The 20,504-nt window shown below is 45.3% G+C and overlaps 1 protein-coding gene across 6 annotated transcripts in view; it reads left to right on the top strand.

The window, feature by feature from the left end:
• LOC141051385 (uncharacterized) overlaps positions 1 to 20,504 on the top strand; it is a 55,115-nt gene that overhangs the window by 22,957 nt on the left and 11,654 nt on the right. For 3 of the 6 annotated variants that reach the window (XM_073548328.1, XM_073548329.1, XM_073548332.1), the window contains exons 6-10: positions 11,816 to 11,965; positions 12,091 to 12,270; positions 12,353 to 12,476; positions 12,560 to 12,714; positions 12,856 to 12,946. In XM_073548328.1, coding sequence (XP_073404429.1) covers positions 11,816 to 11,965; positions 12,091 to 12,270; positions 12,353 to 12,476; positions 12,560 to 12,714; positions 12,856 to 12,946 — 700 coding nt within the window. The remainder of the gene's footprint in view (positions 1 to 11,815; positions 11,966 to 12,090; positions 12,271 to 12,352; positions 12,477 to 12,559; positions 12,715 to 12,855; positions 12,947 to 20,504) is intronic. The other 3 variants (XM_073548330.1, XM_073548331.1, XM_073548333.1) reach the window with 2 other exon arrangements.

The following is a 20,504-nucleotide window of genomic DNA, read 5'->3' on the forward strand; positions in this document are numbered from 1 at the left end:
TCTTAAATGAAAAAACACAAAAAGAATTGTCCTAAAGCCAAATTGGATATAATTCCACACCAAACATAACAAAGAGGGTGGACAAAAGTATTGGCACTGTTCGAAAAATCATGTGATGCTTCTCTAATTTGTGTAATTAACAGCACCTGTAACTTACCTGTGGCACCTAACAGGTGTTGGCAATAACTAAATCACACTTGCAGTCAGTTGACATGGAGTAAAGTTGACTCAACCTCTGTCCTGTGTCCTTGTGTGCACCACATTGAGCATGGAGAAAAGAAAGAAGACCAAAGAACTGTCTGAGGACTTGAGAAACCAAATTGTGAGGAAGCATGAGCAATCTCAAGGCTACAAGTCCATCTCCAAAGACCTGAATGTTCTGTGTCTACCGTGCGCAGTGTCATCAAGAAGTGTAAAGCCCACGGCACTGTGGCTAACCTCCCTAGATGTGGACGGAAAAGAAAAATTGACAAGAGATTTCAACGCAAGATTGTGCGGATGTTGGATAAAGAACCTCGACTAACATCCAAACAAGTTCAAGCTGCCCTGCAGTCCGAGGGTACAACAGTGTCAACCTGTACTATCCGTCGGCGTCTGAATGAAAAGGGACTGTATGGTAGGAGACCCAGGAAGACCCCTCTTCTTACCCCGAGACATAAAAAAGCCAGGCTGGAGTTTGCCAAAACTTACCTGAAGAAGCCGAAAACGTTTTGGAAGAATGTTCTCAGGTGAGATGAGACAAAAGTAGAGCTTTTAGGGCAAAAGCATCAACATAGAGTTTACAGGAGAAAAAAGAGGCATTCAAAGAAAAGAACACGGTCCCTACAGTCAAACATGGCGGAGGTTCCCTGATGTTTTGGGGTTGCTTTGCTGCCTCTGGCACTGGACTGCTTGACCGTGTGCATGGCATTATGAAGTCTGAAGACTACCAACAAATTTTGCAGCATAATTTAGGGCCCAGTTTGAGAAAGCTAGGTCTACCTCAGAGGTCATGGGTCTTCCAGCAGGACAATAACCCAAAACACACTTCAAAAAGCACTAGAAAATGGTTTGAGAGAAAGCACTGGAGACTTCTAAGGTGGCCAGCAATGAGTCCAGACCTGAATCCCATAGAACACCTGTGGAGAGATCTAAAAATGGCAGTTTGGAGAAGGCACCCTTCAAATATCAGGGACCTGGAGCAGTTTGCCAAAGAAGAATGGTCTAAAATTCCAGCAGAGCATTGTAAGAAACTCATTGATGGTTACCGGAAGCGGTTGGTCGCAGTTATTTTGGCTAAAGGTTGTGCAACCAAGTATTATGCTGAGGGTGCCAATACTTTTGTCTGGCCCATTTTTGGAGTTTTGTGTGAAATGATCAATGTTTTGCTTTTTGCTTCATTCTCTTTTGTGTTTTTTCATTTAAGACAAATTAAATGAAGATAATATTACCAAAGAATTTGTGTTTGCAATCATTTTCAGGAAGAAACTGAATATTATCTGACAGAATTGCAGTGGTGTCAATACTTTTGGCCATGACTGTATGCCCCCATATATTAGTAATGTCCCCTATGTGCCCCCATATTAGTAGTGCCCCCATATATTAGTAATGTCACCTATGTGCCCTATATATTAGTAATGCCACCTATGTGCCCCATATAATAGTAATGTCCTCTATGTGCCCCCATATATTAGTAATGCCACTTATGTGCCCCCATATATTAGTAATGTCACCTATGTGCCGTATATATTTGTAATGCCACCTATGTGCCTCCATATATTAGTAATGCCCCTTGTGTGCCCCCATATATTAGTAGTGCCCCCATATTAGTAATACCCCTATATAATAGTAATGTCACCTGTGTGACCCCATATATTAGTAATGCCCCTTGTGTGCCCCCATATATTAGTAATGTCACCTATGTGACCCCATATATTAGTAATGCCACCTATGTGCCCCATACATTAATAATTCCACATATGTGCCCCATATATTAGTAATGTCCCTTATGTGCCCCATATATTAGTAATGTCCCTTATGTGCCCCACATATTAGTAATGTCACCTATGTGACCCCATATATTAGTAGTGCCACCTATGTGCCCAATATATTAGTAATGTCCGCTATGTGCCCCATGTATTAGTAATGTCCCCTATGTGCCTCCATATTTTAGTAATGTCACCTATGTGCCCCATATATTAGTAATGTCACCTATGTGCCCCACATATTAGTAATGTCACCTATGTGACCCCATATATTAGTAGTGCCACCTATGTGCCCAATATATTAGTAATGTCCGCTATGTGCCCCATGTATTAGTAATGTCCCCTATGTGCCTCCATATTTTAGTAATGTCACCTATGTGCCCCATATATTAGTAATGTCACCTATGTGCCCCACATATTAGTAATGTCACCTATGTGACCCCATATATTAGTAGTGCCACCTATGTGCCCAATATATTAGTAATGTCCGCTATGTGCCCTATGTATTAGTAATGTCCCCTATGTGCCTCCATATTTTAGTAATGTCACCTATGTGCCCCATATATTAGTAATGTCACCTATGTGCCCCACATATTAGTAATGTCACCTATGTGACCCCATATATTAGTAGTGCCACCTATGTGCCCAATATATTAGTAATGTCCGCTATGTGCCCTATGTATTAGTAATGTCCCCTATGTGCCTCCATATTTTAGTAATGTCACCTATGTGCCCCATATATTAGTAATGTCACCTATGTGCCCCACATATTAGTAATGTCACCTATGTGACCCCATATATTAGTAGTGCCACCTATGTGCCCAATATATTAGTAATGTCCGCTGTGTGCCCCATGTATTAGTAATGTCCCCTATGTGCCTCCATATTTTAGTAATGTCACCTATGTGCCCCATATATTAGTAATGTCACCTATGTGCCCCACATATTAGTAATGTCACCTATGTGACCCCATATATTAGTAGTGCCACCTATGTGCCCAATATATTAGTAATGTCCGCTATGTGCCCCATGTATTAGTAATGTCCCCTATGTGCCCCATATTTTAGTTATGTCACCTATGTGCCCCATATATTAGTAATGCCACCTATGTGCCCCATACATTAATAATTCCACATATGTGCCCCATATATTAGTAATGTCCCCTATGTGCCCCATATATTAGTAATGTCCCCTATGTGCCCCACATATTAGTAATGTCACCTATGTGACCCCATATATTAGTAGTGCCACCTATGTGCCCAATATATTAGTAATGTCCGCTATGTGCCCCATGTATTAGTAATGTCCCCTATGTGCCCCATATTTTAGTTATGTCACCTATGTGCCCCATATATTAGTAATGTCACCTATGTGCCCCACATATTAGTAATAAAATATTGACTGTCATATTCAAACATAAATTCGGTCTGAACAGGTGCTTTCCTAGAGTCGCCAATTCATATATACATTTAAACAAAATGCAGCACTCTGCAATGCTAAAGCATGAAATATGGAGATTGAATTGCATTACTGCACTAGAGATATGAAGAATTGAGAATGCTTAGCGCATAAATTGGCCAATTCATGTGTACCTGGCAGCCACGATAAGGCGATTCTCGTTGCCAGGACCTAATTCTAATCCTCTCTTAAGGTACTGTCACACTAAGCGATATCGCTAGCAATATCGCTATAACTTGTGACGCTATAGCGATATTGCTAGCGACATCGCTGTGTCTGATACTTACCTACGACCCGCTCCCCCGCTGGTTATCGCTGATCGCGCGAGAACGTCCTGGACCACTTCTCGTCGTCAGCTTCCTGCGGCGCTTCCTGTGGAGAGACGAGCGTGGACGCGGGCGGGAGGACGCAGGATCGCCTAGTGTGACAGGTAAGTAGCGACCCCCGTCCCCAGCGATGTCGCTGGTGAGATCTGCCTGTGTGGCAGCTCACTAGCGACCACTTAGTGATGTACCAGCGATCCTGACCGCGTCATATCGCTGGTCGGGATCGCTGGTACATCGCTAAGTGTGACAGTACCTTTAGACTGAAGTCTATTTCTCTAGCAACCTTCCACGACACATAGGAGGTTGTCTCCACGCCCTAATGGGGGACAGGAAGTACGAGAGGTTCAAAGGTCCCTCCCACCTCCCTCTCACCAGTGTCTTTCCTGTCCCCCATGGGGCATGGAGAGGTGCGGTATGCTTTGTGGCCGGCTGCTGCAGCTTACCTGTAATTCTTAAGCCTGGCAGTGGTGGTCGGCGGCGCTGCCTCCCCTCCTCCGTACTGCTCCCGTCTTCTTAAGAACACGGGACCTTCCTGGCCCACCCGCGCTCCCCTATGGGGAGTAAAGCGGGCCAGTGATCCCCGACCGGAGGCCTCCCGCAGCTCTCCGGTCTCTCCTCCTGTTGCACGCCGTGCGGTGACCCGGAAGTGACGTCACGCGCGGTCACTTCCGATGTATGACAACTTCCTGTCATGGTGGCCCCCATTCAGCTGCCAGCGTGCGGAGCTCGCCAGCACTTGCTGTGCCTGCCCCGGGACCCAGGGAGGAGGAGGGGGAAATTGAAAATACTGCGCTGAGGGCAGGGTTAACCCTTCATTAACCCGCCGGAAGACGCCGTCAGGTAAGGCAAATCCCCTGTCAGTATGGACGGTTCTTCCTGCCCTGCGTCTGCAGAGCCCAGCGCTGCCCCAGCCACAGTAAGTGTAACTGGGGTGGGTCCTAGTGGTGCGATCTTGAAATAGAGGTCCTCAAAATACTTCTCCTCCTTTTCTTATAGGGAGAAAAGTCTGCCCACAAAAGCACCAATACCACCAGCAAGTCGGCCAAATGTGCCATATGCAGTGCAAAACTCCCCTCAAATTGGGCGAAAAAATTGTGTGAAGCTTGCATAGACAGGGTGGTCAGGGCTGAACACCCGTCACTAATTGATGAAATTCGCAGCCTGGTTACTCACCAGGTTCAGACTTCCCTGGCTGCACTGTCCCCCCCTCCACCTCCTCCACTCCCTCAGATTGTGGGCTCACCACCCCCCAAAAAATGGAAAATTCAGATGGAAGACTCAGAGTCTGAATCAGAAAAATCATATAATTCAGGCTCCGAAAATTGGGAACAACCGGGAACCTCTAATTTAGCCGAATCTAGGAGACACCTCCTTTCCACAGAATATGTGGAGGAGCTGGTCGGCGCAGTACGGGCCACCATGGGCCTAGAGGATGAGCCTGTTAATCAGTCAGCACAAGACCGCATGTTCGGGGGATTCGAGGGACCCAAGCGAACAGGTTTCCCACTACATAGGAGCATAGTAGATATGATCTCCCAGGAATGGGAGTACCCAGAGAAGCGCTACTCAGCCCCTTCGGAACTCAGGCATAGATTCCCCCTGGAGGGAGAGGAGTTTAAATGGGACATCCCGAAAGTTGATGTCCAGGTGGCGAGGGTGGTGAAGAAAATGGTCCTTCCTTTTGATGACGCGTCCCAGCTTAGAGACCCGATGGACCATAAAGCAGAGAGCCTCCTAAGGAAAGCCTTGGAAACCTCTTCTTTTTCCTTAAAGTCAGGGTTTGCGTCCACATGCGTGTCTAGGTCTCTCTTCCAATGGATAGAGGAACTAGAGAGTCATATTTCTCGGGGAACCTCAAGAGGTGACCTTCTGAACTCCCTTCCTATACTACAAAGAGCTACAGGCTTCTTGGTGGATGTATCGATGGAGATGATCCGCACCTCTGCCAGGGCTATGGTACAGTCCAATTCTGCCAGACGTGCCCTCTGGCTTAAAACGTGGAGCAGGGATGTTACCTCCAATATGAAGCTCTGCTCTTTGCTCTTCAAGAGTGAACATGTCTTCGGCCCGGCCTTAGATGAAATTCTTGAAAAGGACACAGACAAAAAGAAGGTACTTCCTGAGCAGAGGACTCCAAAAAAGCGGCTTTTTCGAGCCCCCCAGAATTAGCCATCCCAGCCGAGAGGGAAGGGAAAGTTGGGAAGATGGAGTTATGCTAAGGGGAGAGGCAGGAATATCCTGGTCCCCCAGCAGCAGCAGCAACAGCCACAAGAGAAGCAATGACTCGACCCCGGTGAGGGGAAGGCTTTCAAGGTTCTTTCAGTCTTGGCAGTTGATTTCCAACAGCTCCTGGGTCCTCAGTGTGATCAAAGAAGGCCTACTACTAGTATTCAAATCCTTCCCCCCGCGGGGTATAAGAGTTACCGCCCTACCACCTCGGGAGACTACAGCACTGAAATCCAGCATTCAACTCCTTCTACAATCAAACGCCATTTCACAGGTCCCTGTGGAGGAACAAGGAAGGGGGCATTATTCCAGGTTGTTCCTAGTGAAGAAACCCACAGGAGAGGCAAGAATAATAATAAATCTCAAGGGCCTCAACCGACATATCGCATATCGCAGATTCAAGATGGAGTCGGTAAAGACCGCCATTCCTCTGATAGGGCCGTCTTACTTCATGGCAACCATAGATCTGAAGGATGTCTATTTTCACATTCCTATACATCCTTCTCACAGGAAGTACCTAAGGTTTGCGATCCGTCAGGGTCCAGACATCCGGCACTATCAGTACAACGTACTTCCCTTTGGAATATCCTCTGCCCCTCGAGTATTTTCCAAAATTATGGCGGAAACTGTGTCCCACATCCGAAGCCAAGGTATATACATTGTACCCTACCTGGACGACCTGCTGATAATAGGAGCCTCATACCAGACTCTGGTAAACCAGGTGACCCAAACTCTGTATTCTCCAATCGCTGGGGTGGATCCCGAATATAGAAAAGTCGCAGATCCAACCCTCCCAGCAGATAAAATTCTTGGGAATCCTCCTAGATTCAAGGAAACAAATGTCCTTCCTCCCGGAGGAACATCAGAGGTCCATAATTTCAAGAATCTCGAGCTTCAGGAAACAGAGGTCCCCGACCCTCACGTCAGCTATGTCCATACTAGGGTCAGTGACCTCCTGTATCCAGTCGGTACCTTGAGCGCAGGCTCACTCCACAATACTCCAGTCCCATATCTTGCGAAACTGGAACAGAGATCACACCTGCCTGAACAAAAGAGTCCAGACCCCAGGAAGAGTGAAAGCTTCGCTAGCATGGTGGATGGACAACAAAAATCTGTGCAGGGGAATCAACTGGTCCCAAATCCCCTTGGTCACGGTAACATCGGATGCCAGCAAAAAAAGGCTGGGGAGCCGTAGTGTCCCAACAACCATTCCAGGGGTTGTGGAGCCAGAGAGTGAGTACAAAGTCCTCAAACTTCAGGGAACTGAAGGCTGTGGAGGAAGCTCTCCTGGCGGCAAGACACCTAGTTCAGGGCCATCATATCAGAGTCTACTTGGACAATGTAACAACAGTGGCCAATCTCAGACACCAAGGTGGTACAAGATCCTGCTGTCTAGAGGGCCTGTCGGGCCGAATATTTTGCTGGGCCGAAAGACACTTCCGGTCTCTAACAGCAGTCCACCTAAAGGGTACCTCCAATCTTCAGGCAGATTTCCTGAGCCGAAAATGCATCCAGCCTGGCGAGTGGAGCCTAAACAAAAAAATCTTTCAGAAGCTGGTCAACAGGTGGGGCCTCCCGGAGGTGGATCTACTGGCCTCAAGAGAAAATGCTCCGGTGAGAAACTATTTTTCCCTGAACCCCAGGGACAGATCCCTGGGGGTAGATGCCTTCGCCCACAAGTGGAGGTTTCGTCTAGCATATGCCTTCCCGCCAGTTCCAATCCTTGCCGCGACCCTGAGGAAGATCCGGGAGGGTCGAACCCAGACCATCCTAGTAGCTCCGCTATGGCCAAAAAGGAGCTGGTATTCTCTAATTACAGAGCTACAGGTAGAGGGGCCAGTCCTCCTACCCCTGGAAAACGACCTTCTCTTACAGGGCCCACTACATCACCCAAACCTCCGGGGAATGAGGTTAGCGGCCTGGTTACTGAGACCCAGGTCTTGAGGGCCAAGGGTCTATCAGAGGCAGTAATAAACACCCTCCAGAAATCCCGGAAGCCGATCACCATTGCTATATATAACAAAATATGGAAAAAGTTTTCCTCATGGTGTCTGCCAGATTTGCCTGACCCAGGAAACCCTAATATTCTCCGTATCCTGGATTTCCTACAGAGGGGGCTTGAGCTAGGTTTAAAGCCTAGCACACTGAAAGTACAGATTTCAGCATTAAGCTCCATGTTTGACTGTGACTTGGCCAATCACAGGTGGATAAGAAGATTCATTACATCAGCCACTAGACTGCATCCAAAAAAGCTATTAAATCAAACAATATTCCGGACTAACATAATTTCTACTGCCGGAAAAAAGTGAAGAGATCCAGAAAAAATGTCTTTAATCAATTTATTAATAATATATTAAAAACAGAGAAAGATGCCCAAAAGGAGGCGCAAAATACCCTACAGCAATCTTATATGAACAGGCATGATGATAATAAGTATTTAATATAGAATATCATGCCTGTGTTTGATCAAAAATGGACTTAAGTCCAAAGAAAGAGATGGGCAACTCAGTACTAAAGCATACAACAGAGACACGATTGAGTTCAGAAAACGCCCAATGAATAAGAACTACATCGTTCAATATGAACTACACACAGAGTAATATCTTGTGCAAAGAGTATAAATATTTTATTAAGCTGTTAAATCGCTTAAAATATCAGTAATTACAAAATATGAGTCAGTACATGGTGAAAGACAACATGGCCAGAACACCCAGTAAAATTATTATAATCAGGTGAATATGGGCTAACAGAAAGGGATTATAGGAGAAATGGGTATCCCCAAGTCCCTAATTAGGCACATGGTAAAAGACTATATATCAATATAAATACATGTAATGCCCTGACTGGGGAGAATACCTCTATGTGCCATTACACGGCTCAGTAGCCAACCTATATATCCCACAAAGTAATCCTGAGCTCCTAATATTCAGCCATCAATACAAATCATGAGAAAATTTATTTCTTACCCATAGTGGTAATACCGGGAGTCCCGCCACCGCCCCTACGCGTTTCGCACACAAAGGGCCTTCCTCGGGGGGCCGGAAGAAGCTTGTTGTGAAACGCGCGTTGGGGTGGAGGAGGCTGCGGCGCCCACGTCTCTTTGAGCTTACCATGACCAAGTATTGTTATTTAAGGCATACAATTTTGGTTATACTATTTTTAATTAGGTCTATTTTGTAGCGGTTCATTTAGGTAGATTAATATGAGGACTTAGACGTCACCGTCATGTTGCCGCTATATTTCACCCTTTATATGCATTGTGCCGCCTAGGGATCTTGGATTTAGACTCATTTGGGTATAGCAGACCATTTTGAGGATTGTTGTGAATTATTTGCATCTTTTATTAACCCCTTATATTGTGCAATATCTGCTTTTGTGTGATTTTTGTGCCTTATTATCATCATGCCTGTTCATATAAGATTGCTGTAGGGTATTTTGCGCCTCCTTTTGGGCATTTTTCTCTGTTTTTAATATATTATTAATAAATTGATTATTTTAAAGACATTTTTTCTGGATCTCTTCACTTTTTTCCGGCAGTAGAAATTATGTTAGTCCGGAATATTGTTTGATTTAATATGTTTAAGAAGTGCCGGAATATTATTCTCATTGGACAATACTAGTTTAAATATCCAAAAAAGCTAGTTGCGGTTCCACCATGGGACTTGAACGTGGTTCTTACTGGACTCACTCAATCACCCTTTGAGCCCCTGCCATCCTGTACTTGTCAGCTGCTCTCCTGTAAGGTCGCCTTCCTTATAGCAATAACCTCAGCAAGGCAAATAGGAGAGCTACAGGCTCTCTCAATCAGAGAACCCTACCTAACAGTCAGAGATGACTCCATAGTTCTCTCCCTTGATCCGTCTTTTCTACCAAAGGTCGTGTCGGACTTTCATAGATCACAGAATATAATTCTCCCCTCATTTTGTCAAAACCCAGCAAACCCTAAAGAAGAGGTGTTTCATACGCTGGACGTAAGGCGAATAATTCTCCACTATTTAGTGTGCCAACCCTTATAGCATCGACCACAACCTATTCATCCATACCTCTGGTCCAAACAGAGGAAAGAAGGTGGCCGTTGTCCCCCCCCCAGTGCAGTAAAGGTTGTTATGCCTCCTATGCTGTCGTGGAAGGTTGCTAGAGAAAATAGAATTAGACTTACCGGTAATTCGGTTTCTAGAAACTTTCAACGACACCACTATTTCCCTGCCTACATTCTTGGACAAATTCTGAGAATCTTAAGGTAACCGGTACTGTTATAAGTCACTGGTGAGAGGGAGGTGGGAGGGACCTCTTAACCTCTTGTGCTTCCTGTCCCCCATTAGGGCATGGAGACAACCTCCTATGCTGTCATGGAAGGTTTCTAGAAACCGAATTATCGGTAAGTCTAATTCTATTTTTTTTTTCTGGTATTTTTCTTGCAATATAGGAAAGCCTAAGGCCAGAAATAAACCCCATAAAACACTGTACATGGAGACTTTTGGATCAGATCATTTCTGTCCATGATGTTTGTGGAAACAAAAAAGCTTTTATAAAACTTCATCAAACTTCTGTGTGTGACTCAGAGCTGAGATCTAACGGAATAGAAGATTCCAGTGCGGGGAAGACGGGAAACCTTCATATAGACGGCCGGTGGGGATGGAGTCAGTGACCGACTCTGGCCAAATCTGTTTCTAGAGCTGTAGTAGAAGATGAAGATGTCGTCCTCATCATGAAGGAGTTATTTCTCATGTCGCGTGTAATGAATATCTCCTGCAGTATTGCTAATGCCGATTCCAGTGTTGGTAATGAGACGAGAATTAGCGTTATGGAAGATGAGTCTATGAGGAACGTGTTCAGCTGCCGACTCCGAGGAGGAAACTGCTTGTTGTCTGTGGCCTAAATATATAGGTTTTATTAGTAGACTAGCTGAAAAGCTCGGCGTTGCCCTGGCATAGTATCTAACTGTGGGTCCCGCTTTCTCCCTTAAAAGCCCTGCTGTCCACCTACCATCACGCTCTCTCCTTCCACAGCCCCACTCTCCACCCGCCGTCCCATTCTATCCCTCTGCTGCGGCTCGCTACATCCGTGTCCCGCTGTCCCTCCACAGCCCCGCTCTTTCCCTCCACAGCCCCGCTCTTTCCCTCCATAGCCCCGCTCTCTCCTTCCACAACTCACCCCTAATATCCCACATCATCTCGTCAAAGCCACCGGACTACTACCCCTAATATCCCACATCATCCCTTCAGCCAGAGCCACCGGACTACTACCCCTAATATCCCACATCATCCCGTCAGCCAGAGCCACCGGACTACTACCCCTAATATCCCACATCATCCCGTCAGCCAGAGACACAGGACTACTACACATAAGATATGGGTATATGGGAAGGGAGGGGGTGATTCATTTCTGTCCTGTGCTCTCTGCTCCTTTCTGTGGGGCAGACAATGGCTGGGAGCTAATGTTCCCAGGGATGCTAGATGTCTCCCACCATGGCAGTGTCTGCTGAGGTGTTGTCACCTACATTCACTTTTATATATAGAGATATGCTTTCGTTATGCTCCACACCCTTCTATCATTCACATTGCTGTTCCCCAGCTCACCCACCTCTCTGTCCTCCCTCCTATTGACTTTCAGCCCTACATTTTTATTGAGCCCTGAATTTGAAGAAATGTCTCCCTCTACTGGTCTGCTTCGTGATACACACACACACACATACATTCACTTTTATATATAGAGATGTAAAGACGAAAACTAAACACTGTAAAATAATGAGTCTCCTCCTATGTTTCCCTTATTATCTCCAGTAATTGTATTATTACACAGGATTCTTATGATGTTACATTGGATCATCTTCTCATTCAGGTCTCTACAATATCGGATCCTCTCAGTGGAATTTTTCTATATAAGAGAATTTTCCTGATTTACCCATCAAGGATGGATATGGACAGAGACAAGATGGCGGAGAGGATGTTACACCTCACCCTAGAGATCCTCTTCCGTCTCACTGGAGAGGTGAGAGATTCTGATGATGTCACATTCCGTCATTCTTATCTATGGGAATAACAGACAGAACTGGAGAGGTGAGGACTCTGGAAATGTCTGTAGTGAGATTTATTAATGTGTCTCTCCATAACCAGGATTACACAGTGGTGAAGAAGACCTCTAGTGATCGCTGTCAGGACCCTGTGTCTGAGGGATGGGGAAGAGCCCTGAGCCCAATCACAGGGCCTCCACCTCACCCCCTGATCCATGAGGACATCAATGACCAGAAGATCCTAGAACTCACCTACAAGATGATGGAGCTGCTGACTGGAGAGGTGACACTGCTGGGAATGCTGGGACATTATACAGTAACACTATGAAGGGATCAGGGGATGACGGTATCATTGTATGTGTCAGGTTCCTATAAGGTGTCAGGATGTCGCTGTCTATTTCTCCATGGAGGAGTGGGAGTATATAGAAGGACACAAAGATCAGTACAAGGACGTCATAATGGAGGTTCCCCAGCCCCTCACATCACCAGGTAATAGACAGGACTAAAGACACACGGCCTATAATTATCTGTATGTAGAGAATGAATTCAGTCCCTGTGTGTGTTTCCTCCAGATCTATCCAGTAAGAGGACAACACCAGAGAGATGTCCCCGTCCTCTTCTCCCACAGGACTGTAAACAAGAAGATCCCAGTGCTCCTCAGGATCATCAGGTAGATGGAGAGAAGGTGTCAGGAGATCTCCCCTATGATGTGCAGACGGCTGTGAAGGTCTTGTGCTCAGTCTGGTTTTATCCACCAGTATTATATGTTTTATATCTGTGTAATGAGAGCGGTGGAGATGGCAGGATTAGAGCTGATCATAGATGGGACTTCTCCATCTGTCTGTGACTTTTACAATATTTGTTTCAGGGTGAAGATCTGACCCATATTAATACTACAGAGACATATGTGAGGGGTGATGAGCGGTGTAAAGAGGAGATTCCCACATATGACTACCCAGGTGAGTAGTGACCACTGACTGCAGAGAAGTCACAGATTCCTCTCAGTCACCGGCTGTGGCTGCTTTATCGGTGGTGTAGTCCGGCCATATCACAATCGTGTGATCACCATTTTGCTTCCCGACCACAACATTCTCCTCCTCCCAAACCTGTTCTAATGACTTTGGGTATTGAAAGCCCTTTTCTATAGAACTTACAACCTGTAGGATCCACCTACCCCCTGGGATTAGGAGACGCTGACCGTTACCTGCCCAGGACTGTAAACTACGAAGCCAAATGACAGCGTACGTAGAATGTGCTGACAAGTTAGAAAATCACTTCAAGAAAAGTATTATGATGGATCAGAGAAAGCGGAGGGTAATGATGGTGTTGGCTTCCTAGATCCCTGAGATCTTATTGGATGAATCTCCCTTCTGTGCTCATGAGGAGACACAGATTAGATATTAGAAAAAACTTTTTGGCAGTTAGAGTGATCAATGAGTGGAACAAGCTGCCACGAGAAGTGGTGAGTTCTCCTTCAATGGAAGTCTTCAAACAGAGGCTGGACAGACATCTGACTGGGATGATTTAGTGAATCCTGCTTTGAGCAGGGGGTTGGACCAGATGGCCCAGGAGGTCCCTTCCAACTCTACGATTCTATGTGGCCCCTACAAGACCAGGTCGTGTCTTTCTGGCCAAACTTCGCTTTTATGATCGACAACAGTAAATCTTTATTTGAAGTTTTCAGTTAATGAGATTTTCGTGCTCTAGGGCGGGGCTGTGGGCGGGGCTTTATGTGGCGCTCTGTATACATGGCGAATAGGCCTCCTTACCTTGACAAGCCAGAGCTGGTATGTCACTCTCCACAAGGAGAAACCTTATCCCTTAGAAAAAAATATTGGAATATTTTTTTAAAAAAAGATGTGATTCTTGGGAAAATGCTTCCTTGTGAACCATGAATAACTTTTAGGAGAGGGGCGGCAGTGAAAAATATTGTAGCTCAAAGTAAATTAGAGGTTACAAAAAAAAAAATATGAAAGGAAATAATACCAATGTGAATGGAGGGAAGGTAAATACGGGAGTATACAGGTGCTCTTCAAACAAAGTACCGTATATATGCGCGTATAAGCCGAGATTTTCAGCCCATTTTTTAGGTGCTGAAAGTCCCCCACTCGGCTTATACGCGAGTCATATAGCCAGGTGGTAGTTGGGGGAGGGGGAGCGAGGATGTCATATCATACTAACCCCCCTGGCACGTCTCTGCAGCACCCCTGCTTGTCCCACGGTCTCCCTTCCTTCCTACAGCAGTCACATGGTACCGCTCATTAAAGTCATGAATATGCGCATATTTATGACTTTAATGAGCGGTACCACGTGACCGCTGAAGCAAGGAAGGGAGAACGGGGCTGCAGAGATGCGCCAGTGGGGGGTAAGTATATGCTATATTCACCTGTCCCAGTTCCAACGCTGCTCGCCACTGTGTGCCCGCCGGGTCAGTGATGTTCAGGCAGCAGATGGCGCGCTGACGTAGTTAGTGCGCGCCCTCTGCCAGAACAGTCACTGACAGAGGGACTGGCGGGCAGACAGCGGTGAGCAGTGTTGGAACCGGGACAGGTGAATATCTCAGGTGGCGGGTCCTGAGCCAGCGGCGACACTTGTCCCCCATAGCGCGCCGGTGTCTCCGCCTGCTCAGCATACCGGCACCTGGCCCCCAGGGACAAGAGGTGAGTATGTCTTTTTTTTTTTTTTTTTAATACCTGCAGTAGCGGCAGCAGCAATATATGGGGGGAATAGTCAATGGAGCAGCTGATGGCAACAGCATATGGGGGCATATTCAATGGAGCCTCTTATGGGGGCATAGTCAATGGAGCATCTTATGGGGACAGCATATGGGGGCATATTCAGTGGAGCATCTTATGGGGACAGCATATGGGGGCATATTCAGTGGAGCATCTTATGGGGCAGCATATGGGGGCATATTCAATGGAGCATCTTATGGGGACAGCATATGGGGGCATATTCAGTGGAGCATCTTATGGGGCAGCATATGGGGGCATATTCAATGGAGCATCTTATGGGGGTAGCATATGGGGGCATAGAATCATAGAATCATAGAATCGTAGAGTTGGAAGGGACCTCCTGGGCCATCTGATCCAACCCCCTGCTCAAAGCAGGATTCGCTAAATCATCCCAGTCAGATATCTGTCCAGCCTCTGTTTGAAGACTTCCATTGAAGGAGAACTCACCACTTCTCGTGGCAGCCTGTTCCACTCATTGATCACTCTAACTGTCAAAAAGTTTTTTCTAATATCTAATCTGTGTCTCCTCCCATTCAGTTTCATCCCATTGCTTCTAGTCTTTCCTTGTGCAAATGAGAATAAAGTTGATCCTTCTACAATGTGACAGCCCTTTAGATATTTGTAGACAGCTATTAAGTCTCCTCTCAGTCTTCTCTTTTGCAAACTAAACATTCCCAAATCCTGCAACCTTTCCTCATAAGACAGGGTTTGCAGACCGGTCACCATTCTGGTCGCTCTTTTCTGAACTTGCTCCAGTTTGTTGATGTCTTTTTTAAAATGTGGTGCCCAAAACTGGACACAATATTCCAGATGAGGTCTGACCAAAGAGGAGTAGAGGGAAATAATGACTTCACGTGATCTAGACTGTATGCTTCTGTTAATACATCCTAGAATTGCATTTGCCTTTTTTGCTGCTGCATCACACTGTTGACTCATATTCAGTCTGTGATCTATTAGTATACCCAAGTCTTTTTCACATGTGCTGTCACTTAGCCCTATTCCTCCCATTCTATATATGCTTTTTCCATTTTTATTGCCCAGATGTAGTACTTTGCATTTCTCCCTGTTAAAAACCATTCTGTTAGTTGCTGCCCACTTCTCCAGTTTATTTAAATCTTTTTGAATCCTCTCTCTCTCTTCTCTAGTATTAGCTATCCCTCCTAGCTTTGTGTCATCAGCAAATTTAATCAGTTTACCCTCAATTCCTTCATCTAAATCGTTGATAAAGATGTTGAACAATACAGGGCCCAGGACAGAGCCCTGTGGTACCCCACTTGAGACATTCTTCCAACTGGATGTGCAGCCATTTACGACCACTCTTTGGGTCCGATCACTAAGCCAGTTATGAATCCACCTAACAGTTGCCTTGTCCATTCCATACTTAATCATTTTTTCAATAAGGATTGTATGAGAGACTTTGTCAAATGCTTTGCTGAAGTCAAGATATACTATATCTACAGCATTTCCTTGATCCAACCAATCAGTGATACCGTCATAGAAGGAAATTAAGTTAGTCTGACATGACTTATTAGTTACAAACCCATGCTGACTCTGTTTAATCACTTCATTCTTATCCAGGTATTGACATACATGTTGTTTAATAATTTGTTCAAAGATCTTTCCTGGTATAGAAGTCAGACTCACCGGCCTATAGTTACCTGGGTCCACCTTCTTCCCCTTTTTGAAGATAGGAACAACATTTGCTCTTCTCCAGTCTTCTGGCACTTCTCCTGTTCTCCAAGAATTTTCAAAGATTATAGAGAGGGGTTCAAAAATTTCTTCTGCTATCTCCTTCAGTACTCTGGGGTGTAATTCATCTGGACCTGGAGACTTGAATTCATTTAGGCTAGCTAAGTGTTTCCTCACTATCTTTCTGTTTATAGATATCCTGGATTCTTCTATTCCCTTAATAGGACAGTGAATAACAGTTGATGTTACATTTCCTTTCTGAGAGAAAACAGATGCAAAATAGGAATTTAAAAGTTCAGCCTTCTCAACATCCTGTCTTACCATTTCATCATTTTCATCCTGTAAAAATCCTATAGCATCTTTGACTTTTCTTTTACTTTTGACATATCCCCAAAATCCTTTATTATTGCTTTTGACATCTCTTGCAAGCCTCAATTCATTTTCAGCTTTAGATAATCTGATTTGTGCCCTGCAGGTTCTGCAGACAGCATTATATTCTTCTTTAGATATGCCTCCCTCTTTCCATTTTATAAACATTTTTTTCTTCCTTTTTAGCATGTGCTTAAGTTCTGTGTTCATCCATCCTGGTTTCCTTAACTGCTTCCTATTCTTCCCTCTTTTCGGAATTGTTAACAACTGTGCTTTGAGAATTTCATTTTTCAAGATTTCCCATCCTTCCTGGACATTTTTGTCTTTAAGGATATCCAGCCATTGGATCCCTCCAATTCTCTTTCTGAATCCCTTAAAATCTGCCTTTCTGAAATCTAACCTTGACGTCTGAGTCTTCACAGGTCTTCCGCCTCTAGTTATCCAAAATTCTAAAATAGCATGGTCGCTACCTCCTAGGGTCCCAGCCACTTTTACCTCCTCAACCATTTCCTCCCTGTTTATAAGGATTAGATCCAAGGTAGCAGTTCCCCTTGTTTTCTCCCTTACCTTTTGGAAGATAAAGTTGTCAGCAAGAGAGGATAAGAATTTCCTTGACCTGTTAGTTTTGCCTGAGAGAGATTCCCAACAAATGTCTGGATAGTTGAAATCTCCCATGACAACTATGTCATATTTTTTGGAGAACTTGGCCATTTGATGCATAAAGAGTTCATCCATAGCTTCAGCTTGCACAGGCGGCCTGTAGTAAATGCCTACAATGGTGTCCTTTCCATTGTTCTGTCCTTGTATTCTTACCCAAACAGTTTCCACAGAACTCCCAGTCTCTGAAGCTTCAATCTCTGTGCAGATATACGCGTTTCTAACATACAATGCGACACCCCCTCCTCGTTTATCAAGTCTGTTTCTTGCAAATAAGTTGTATCCTTCTAGTCTTGTATTCCAATCATGTGTATTGTCCCACCAAGTTTCAGTGATTCCAATGACATCATATTTCTTTTCCTGTGTTAGTAGTTCCAATTCTCCTTGTTTGTTGCCCATGCTTTGTGCATTAGTATAGAAACATTTTAGTTTGTGATTGGTTTCTCTTTCTCCAATATTTTTATTAATTAGATTCTTTCGTCTTTGTTCTTCCTTTCCACTTCTAATAGCAGAGTTCTCAATAGCATTTGTCAGGTGTATGGCTTTTTCTGGTCTTTTGCTTCCCTTCCCATGTTGTTCTAGTTTAAAGCTCTCCTTACAAGTGTAGCAAGGCGACTTCCAAATACCTGCTTTCCAGTCTTCGTAAGGTGCACCCCATCTCTAGCAAGTAGTCCATCGTATAAGTAGTTCACTCCGTGATCCAGAAATCCAAATCGTTGCTGACGGCACCATCGACGTAGCCAGTTGTTCACCTGCAGAATCTTATTCCACCTCCTTGTTCCATGGCCATCCACTGGGAGGATGGAAGAGAAGACCACCTGCGCTCCCAGTTCTTTCACTTTCTTGCCTAAGTCTTCAAAGTCTCTGCAGATGGTTTCCAGGTCGTTTCTTGCGGTGTCATTTGTCCCCACATGTAGTAGCAGGAATGGGTAGTCATCTGTAGGTCTGAAGAGTCCTGATATCCTGTCAGACACATCTTTAATTTTTGCACCTGGAAGACAGCACATTTCTCTTGAAGTTATATCCGGTCTGCAGATAGAGGCCTCTGTTCCTCTCAACAGGGAATCCCCCATGACCACCACTCTCCGTTTCTTCTTCACAACATTTTTCTTTCTCCATCCAGGAGGACTCTGAAGGCGTACAAGGTTGCTGCTTGTTGGCAAAGTCTTATCCTGATGTATTTCTTCATTGTTTTCCTGCGTGAGAGCCTGGTACTGGTTCCTGAGCAGTATGGGTGCTGACTGCCTCCTGATCCTCCTGCTTCTCTGGGTCACATGTCTCCATTCCTCTGTTTCTTCAGGTGCACTTCGAATTTCTTCTCTTTCTGTAACATGAAGAGATAATTCTGCTCTGTCCAAGAACTCTTCACCTTCCTTAATGATCTTCAACGTAGCTAACCTCTCTTCGAGATTTTGCAACTTTTCCTCCAACAGGGACACAAGCTTGCATTTGTGGCATGTGAAGTTTGGCTTTTCCACTGGTAAGTCTGTGAACATGTAGCAAGAAATGCAGCTCACCAAATGGCTCCTGGCTTCTTCCATCTTGAGATTTCTTAAAAACGATGAAAGATGAGCCCAAATTCCGATTTCCTCTTTTCAGCTGCAACGGCCAAAACCCAGTGATCGTTGAGCTCGCGGAGACTCTTCACTTATCCCAGAAGGCACTGGGAATATGCAAATGATCTCCTCAAGACTCTTCCCCTGGTTTTCCGATTTCCTCTTTTCAGCTGCAACGGCCAAAACCCAGTGATCGTTGAGCTCGCGGAGACTCTTCACTTATCCCAGAAGGCACTGGGAATATGCAAATGATCTCCTCAAGACTCTTCCCCTGGTTTTCCGATTTCCTCTTTTCAGCTGCAACGGCCAAAACCCAGTGATCGTTGAGCTCGCGGAGACTCTTCACTTATCCCAGAAGGCACTGGGAATATGCAAATGATCTCCTCAAGACTCTTCCCCTGGTTTTCCGATTTCCTCTTTTCAGCTGCAACGGCCAAAACCCAGTGATCGTTGAGCTCGCGGAGACTCTTCACTTATCCCAGAAGGCACTGGGAATATGCAAATGATCTCCTCAAGACTCTTCCCCTGGTTTTCCGATTTCCTCTTTTCAGCTGCAACGGCCAAAACCCAGTGATCGTTGAGCTCGCGGAGACTCTTCACTTATCCCAGAAGGCACTGGGAATATGCAAATGATCTCCTCAAGACTCTTCCCCTGGCATATTCAATGGGGCAGCATATGGGGGCATATTCAATGGAGCATCATATGGGGGCATATGCAGTGGAGCATCTTATGGGGGCAGCATATTCAATGGAGCATCTTATGAGGGCAGCATATGGGGGTATATTTAATGGAGCATCGTATGGGGGCAGCATATGGGGCATAATCTATGGAGCATCTTATGGGGCCATTATTAACCTTTGTGCAGCATTATATGGGGCGTATTTTGTATGGAACATTATAAGGGGCTCCTGATTCAATATGGCTATTCAAAAACATTTAATCTACTGATGTCTCAATTAATTTTACTTTTATTGGTATTGTGATAAAACACTCCGGGATCAGCTTTGCTGGGGTCAAAGGTCACGTGCGTTCAGCATGAAACTCAGGCGCAGAGCTGGGATTCGGGTATAACTGACCCTGGGTCAGGTTTATTAACGGTGAAAACAATGCAAAAGGAAATAAAACATAAAACAAATCCTTGCCTGTCCGGCACTAACTAAACAATGGACAATCTAACTACCAACTGGCGGGCTTCTCCCGTCCAGCCAAACCACAGTTGCAGTGGGCACTGCTTTCACTCACGTGTGCCTCTCACACAGACAGGCTCTCTGTGTCCCCAGGCTGAGACCCTCACACAACCACCTGGCATCCTTATATATCCACCTCCCATTATCCATTAGCGAGCAGGTGCGATACTGACCAGACTAGGCCACATAGGAAAGGAATCTGGGCGAGATATACCTGCCCTCATCCACTATTCCCACATGATTCTCACATATCCCACCCCTCCTCTGCTCAGACCACTCCGGTCGAGCAATGACACCCGCCAAACAGTGCACTCGGGACAGGG

This window comes from Dendrobates tinctorius, unplaced genomic scaffold (assembly GCF_039654945.1).
Source record: "Dendrobates tinctorius isolate UK_male_01 unplaced genomic scaffold, ASM3965494v1 ptg000157l, whole genome shotgun sequence".
Lineage (NCBI taxonomy): Eukaryota > Metazoa > Chordata > Amphibia > Anura > Dendrobatidae > Dendrobates > Dendrobates tinctorius.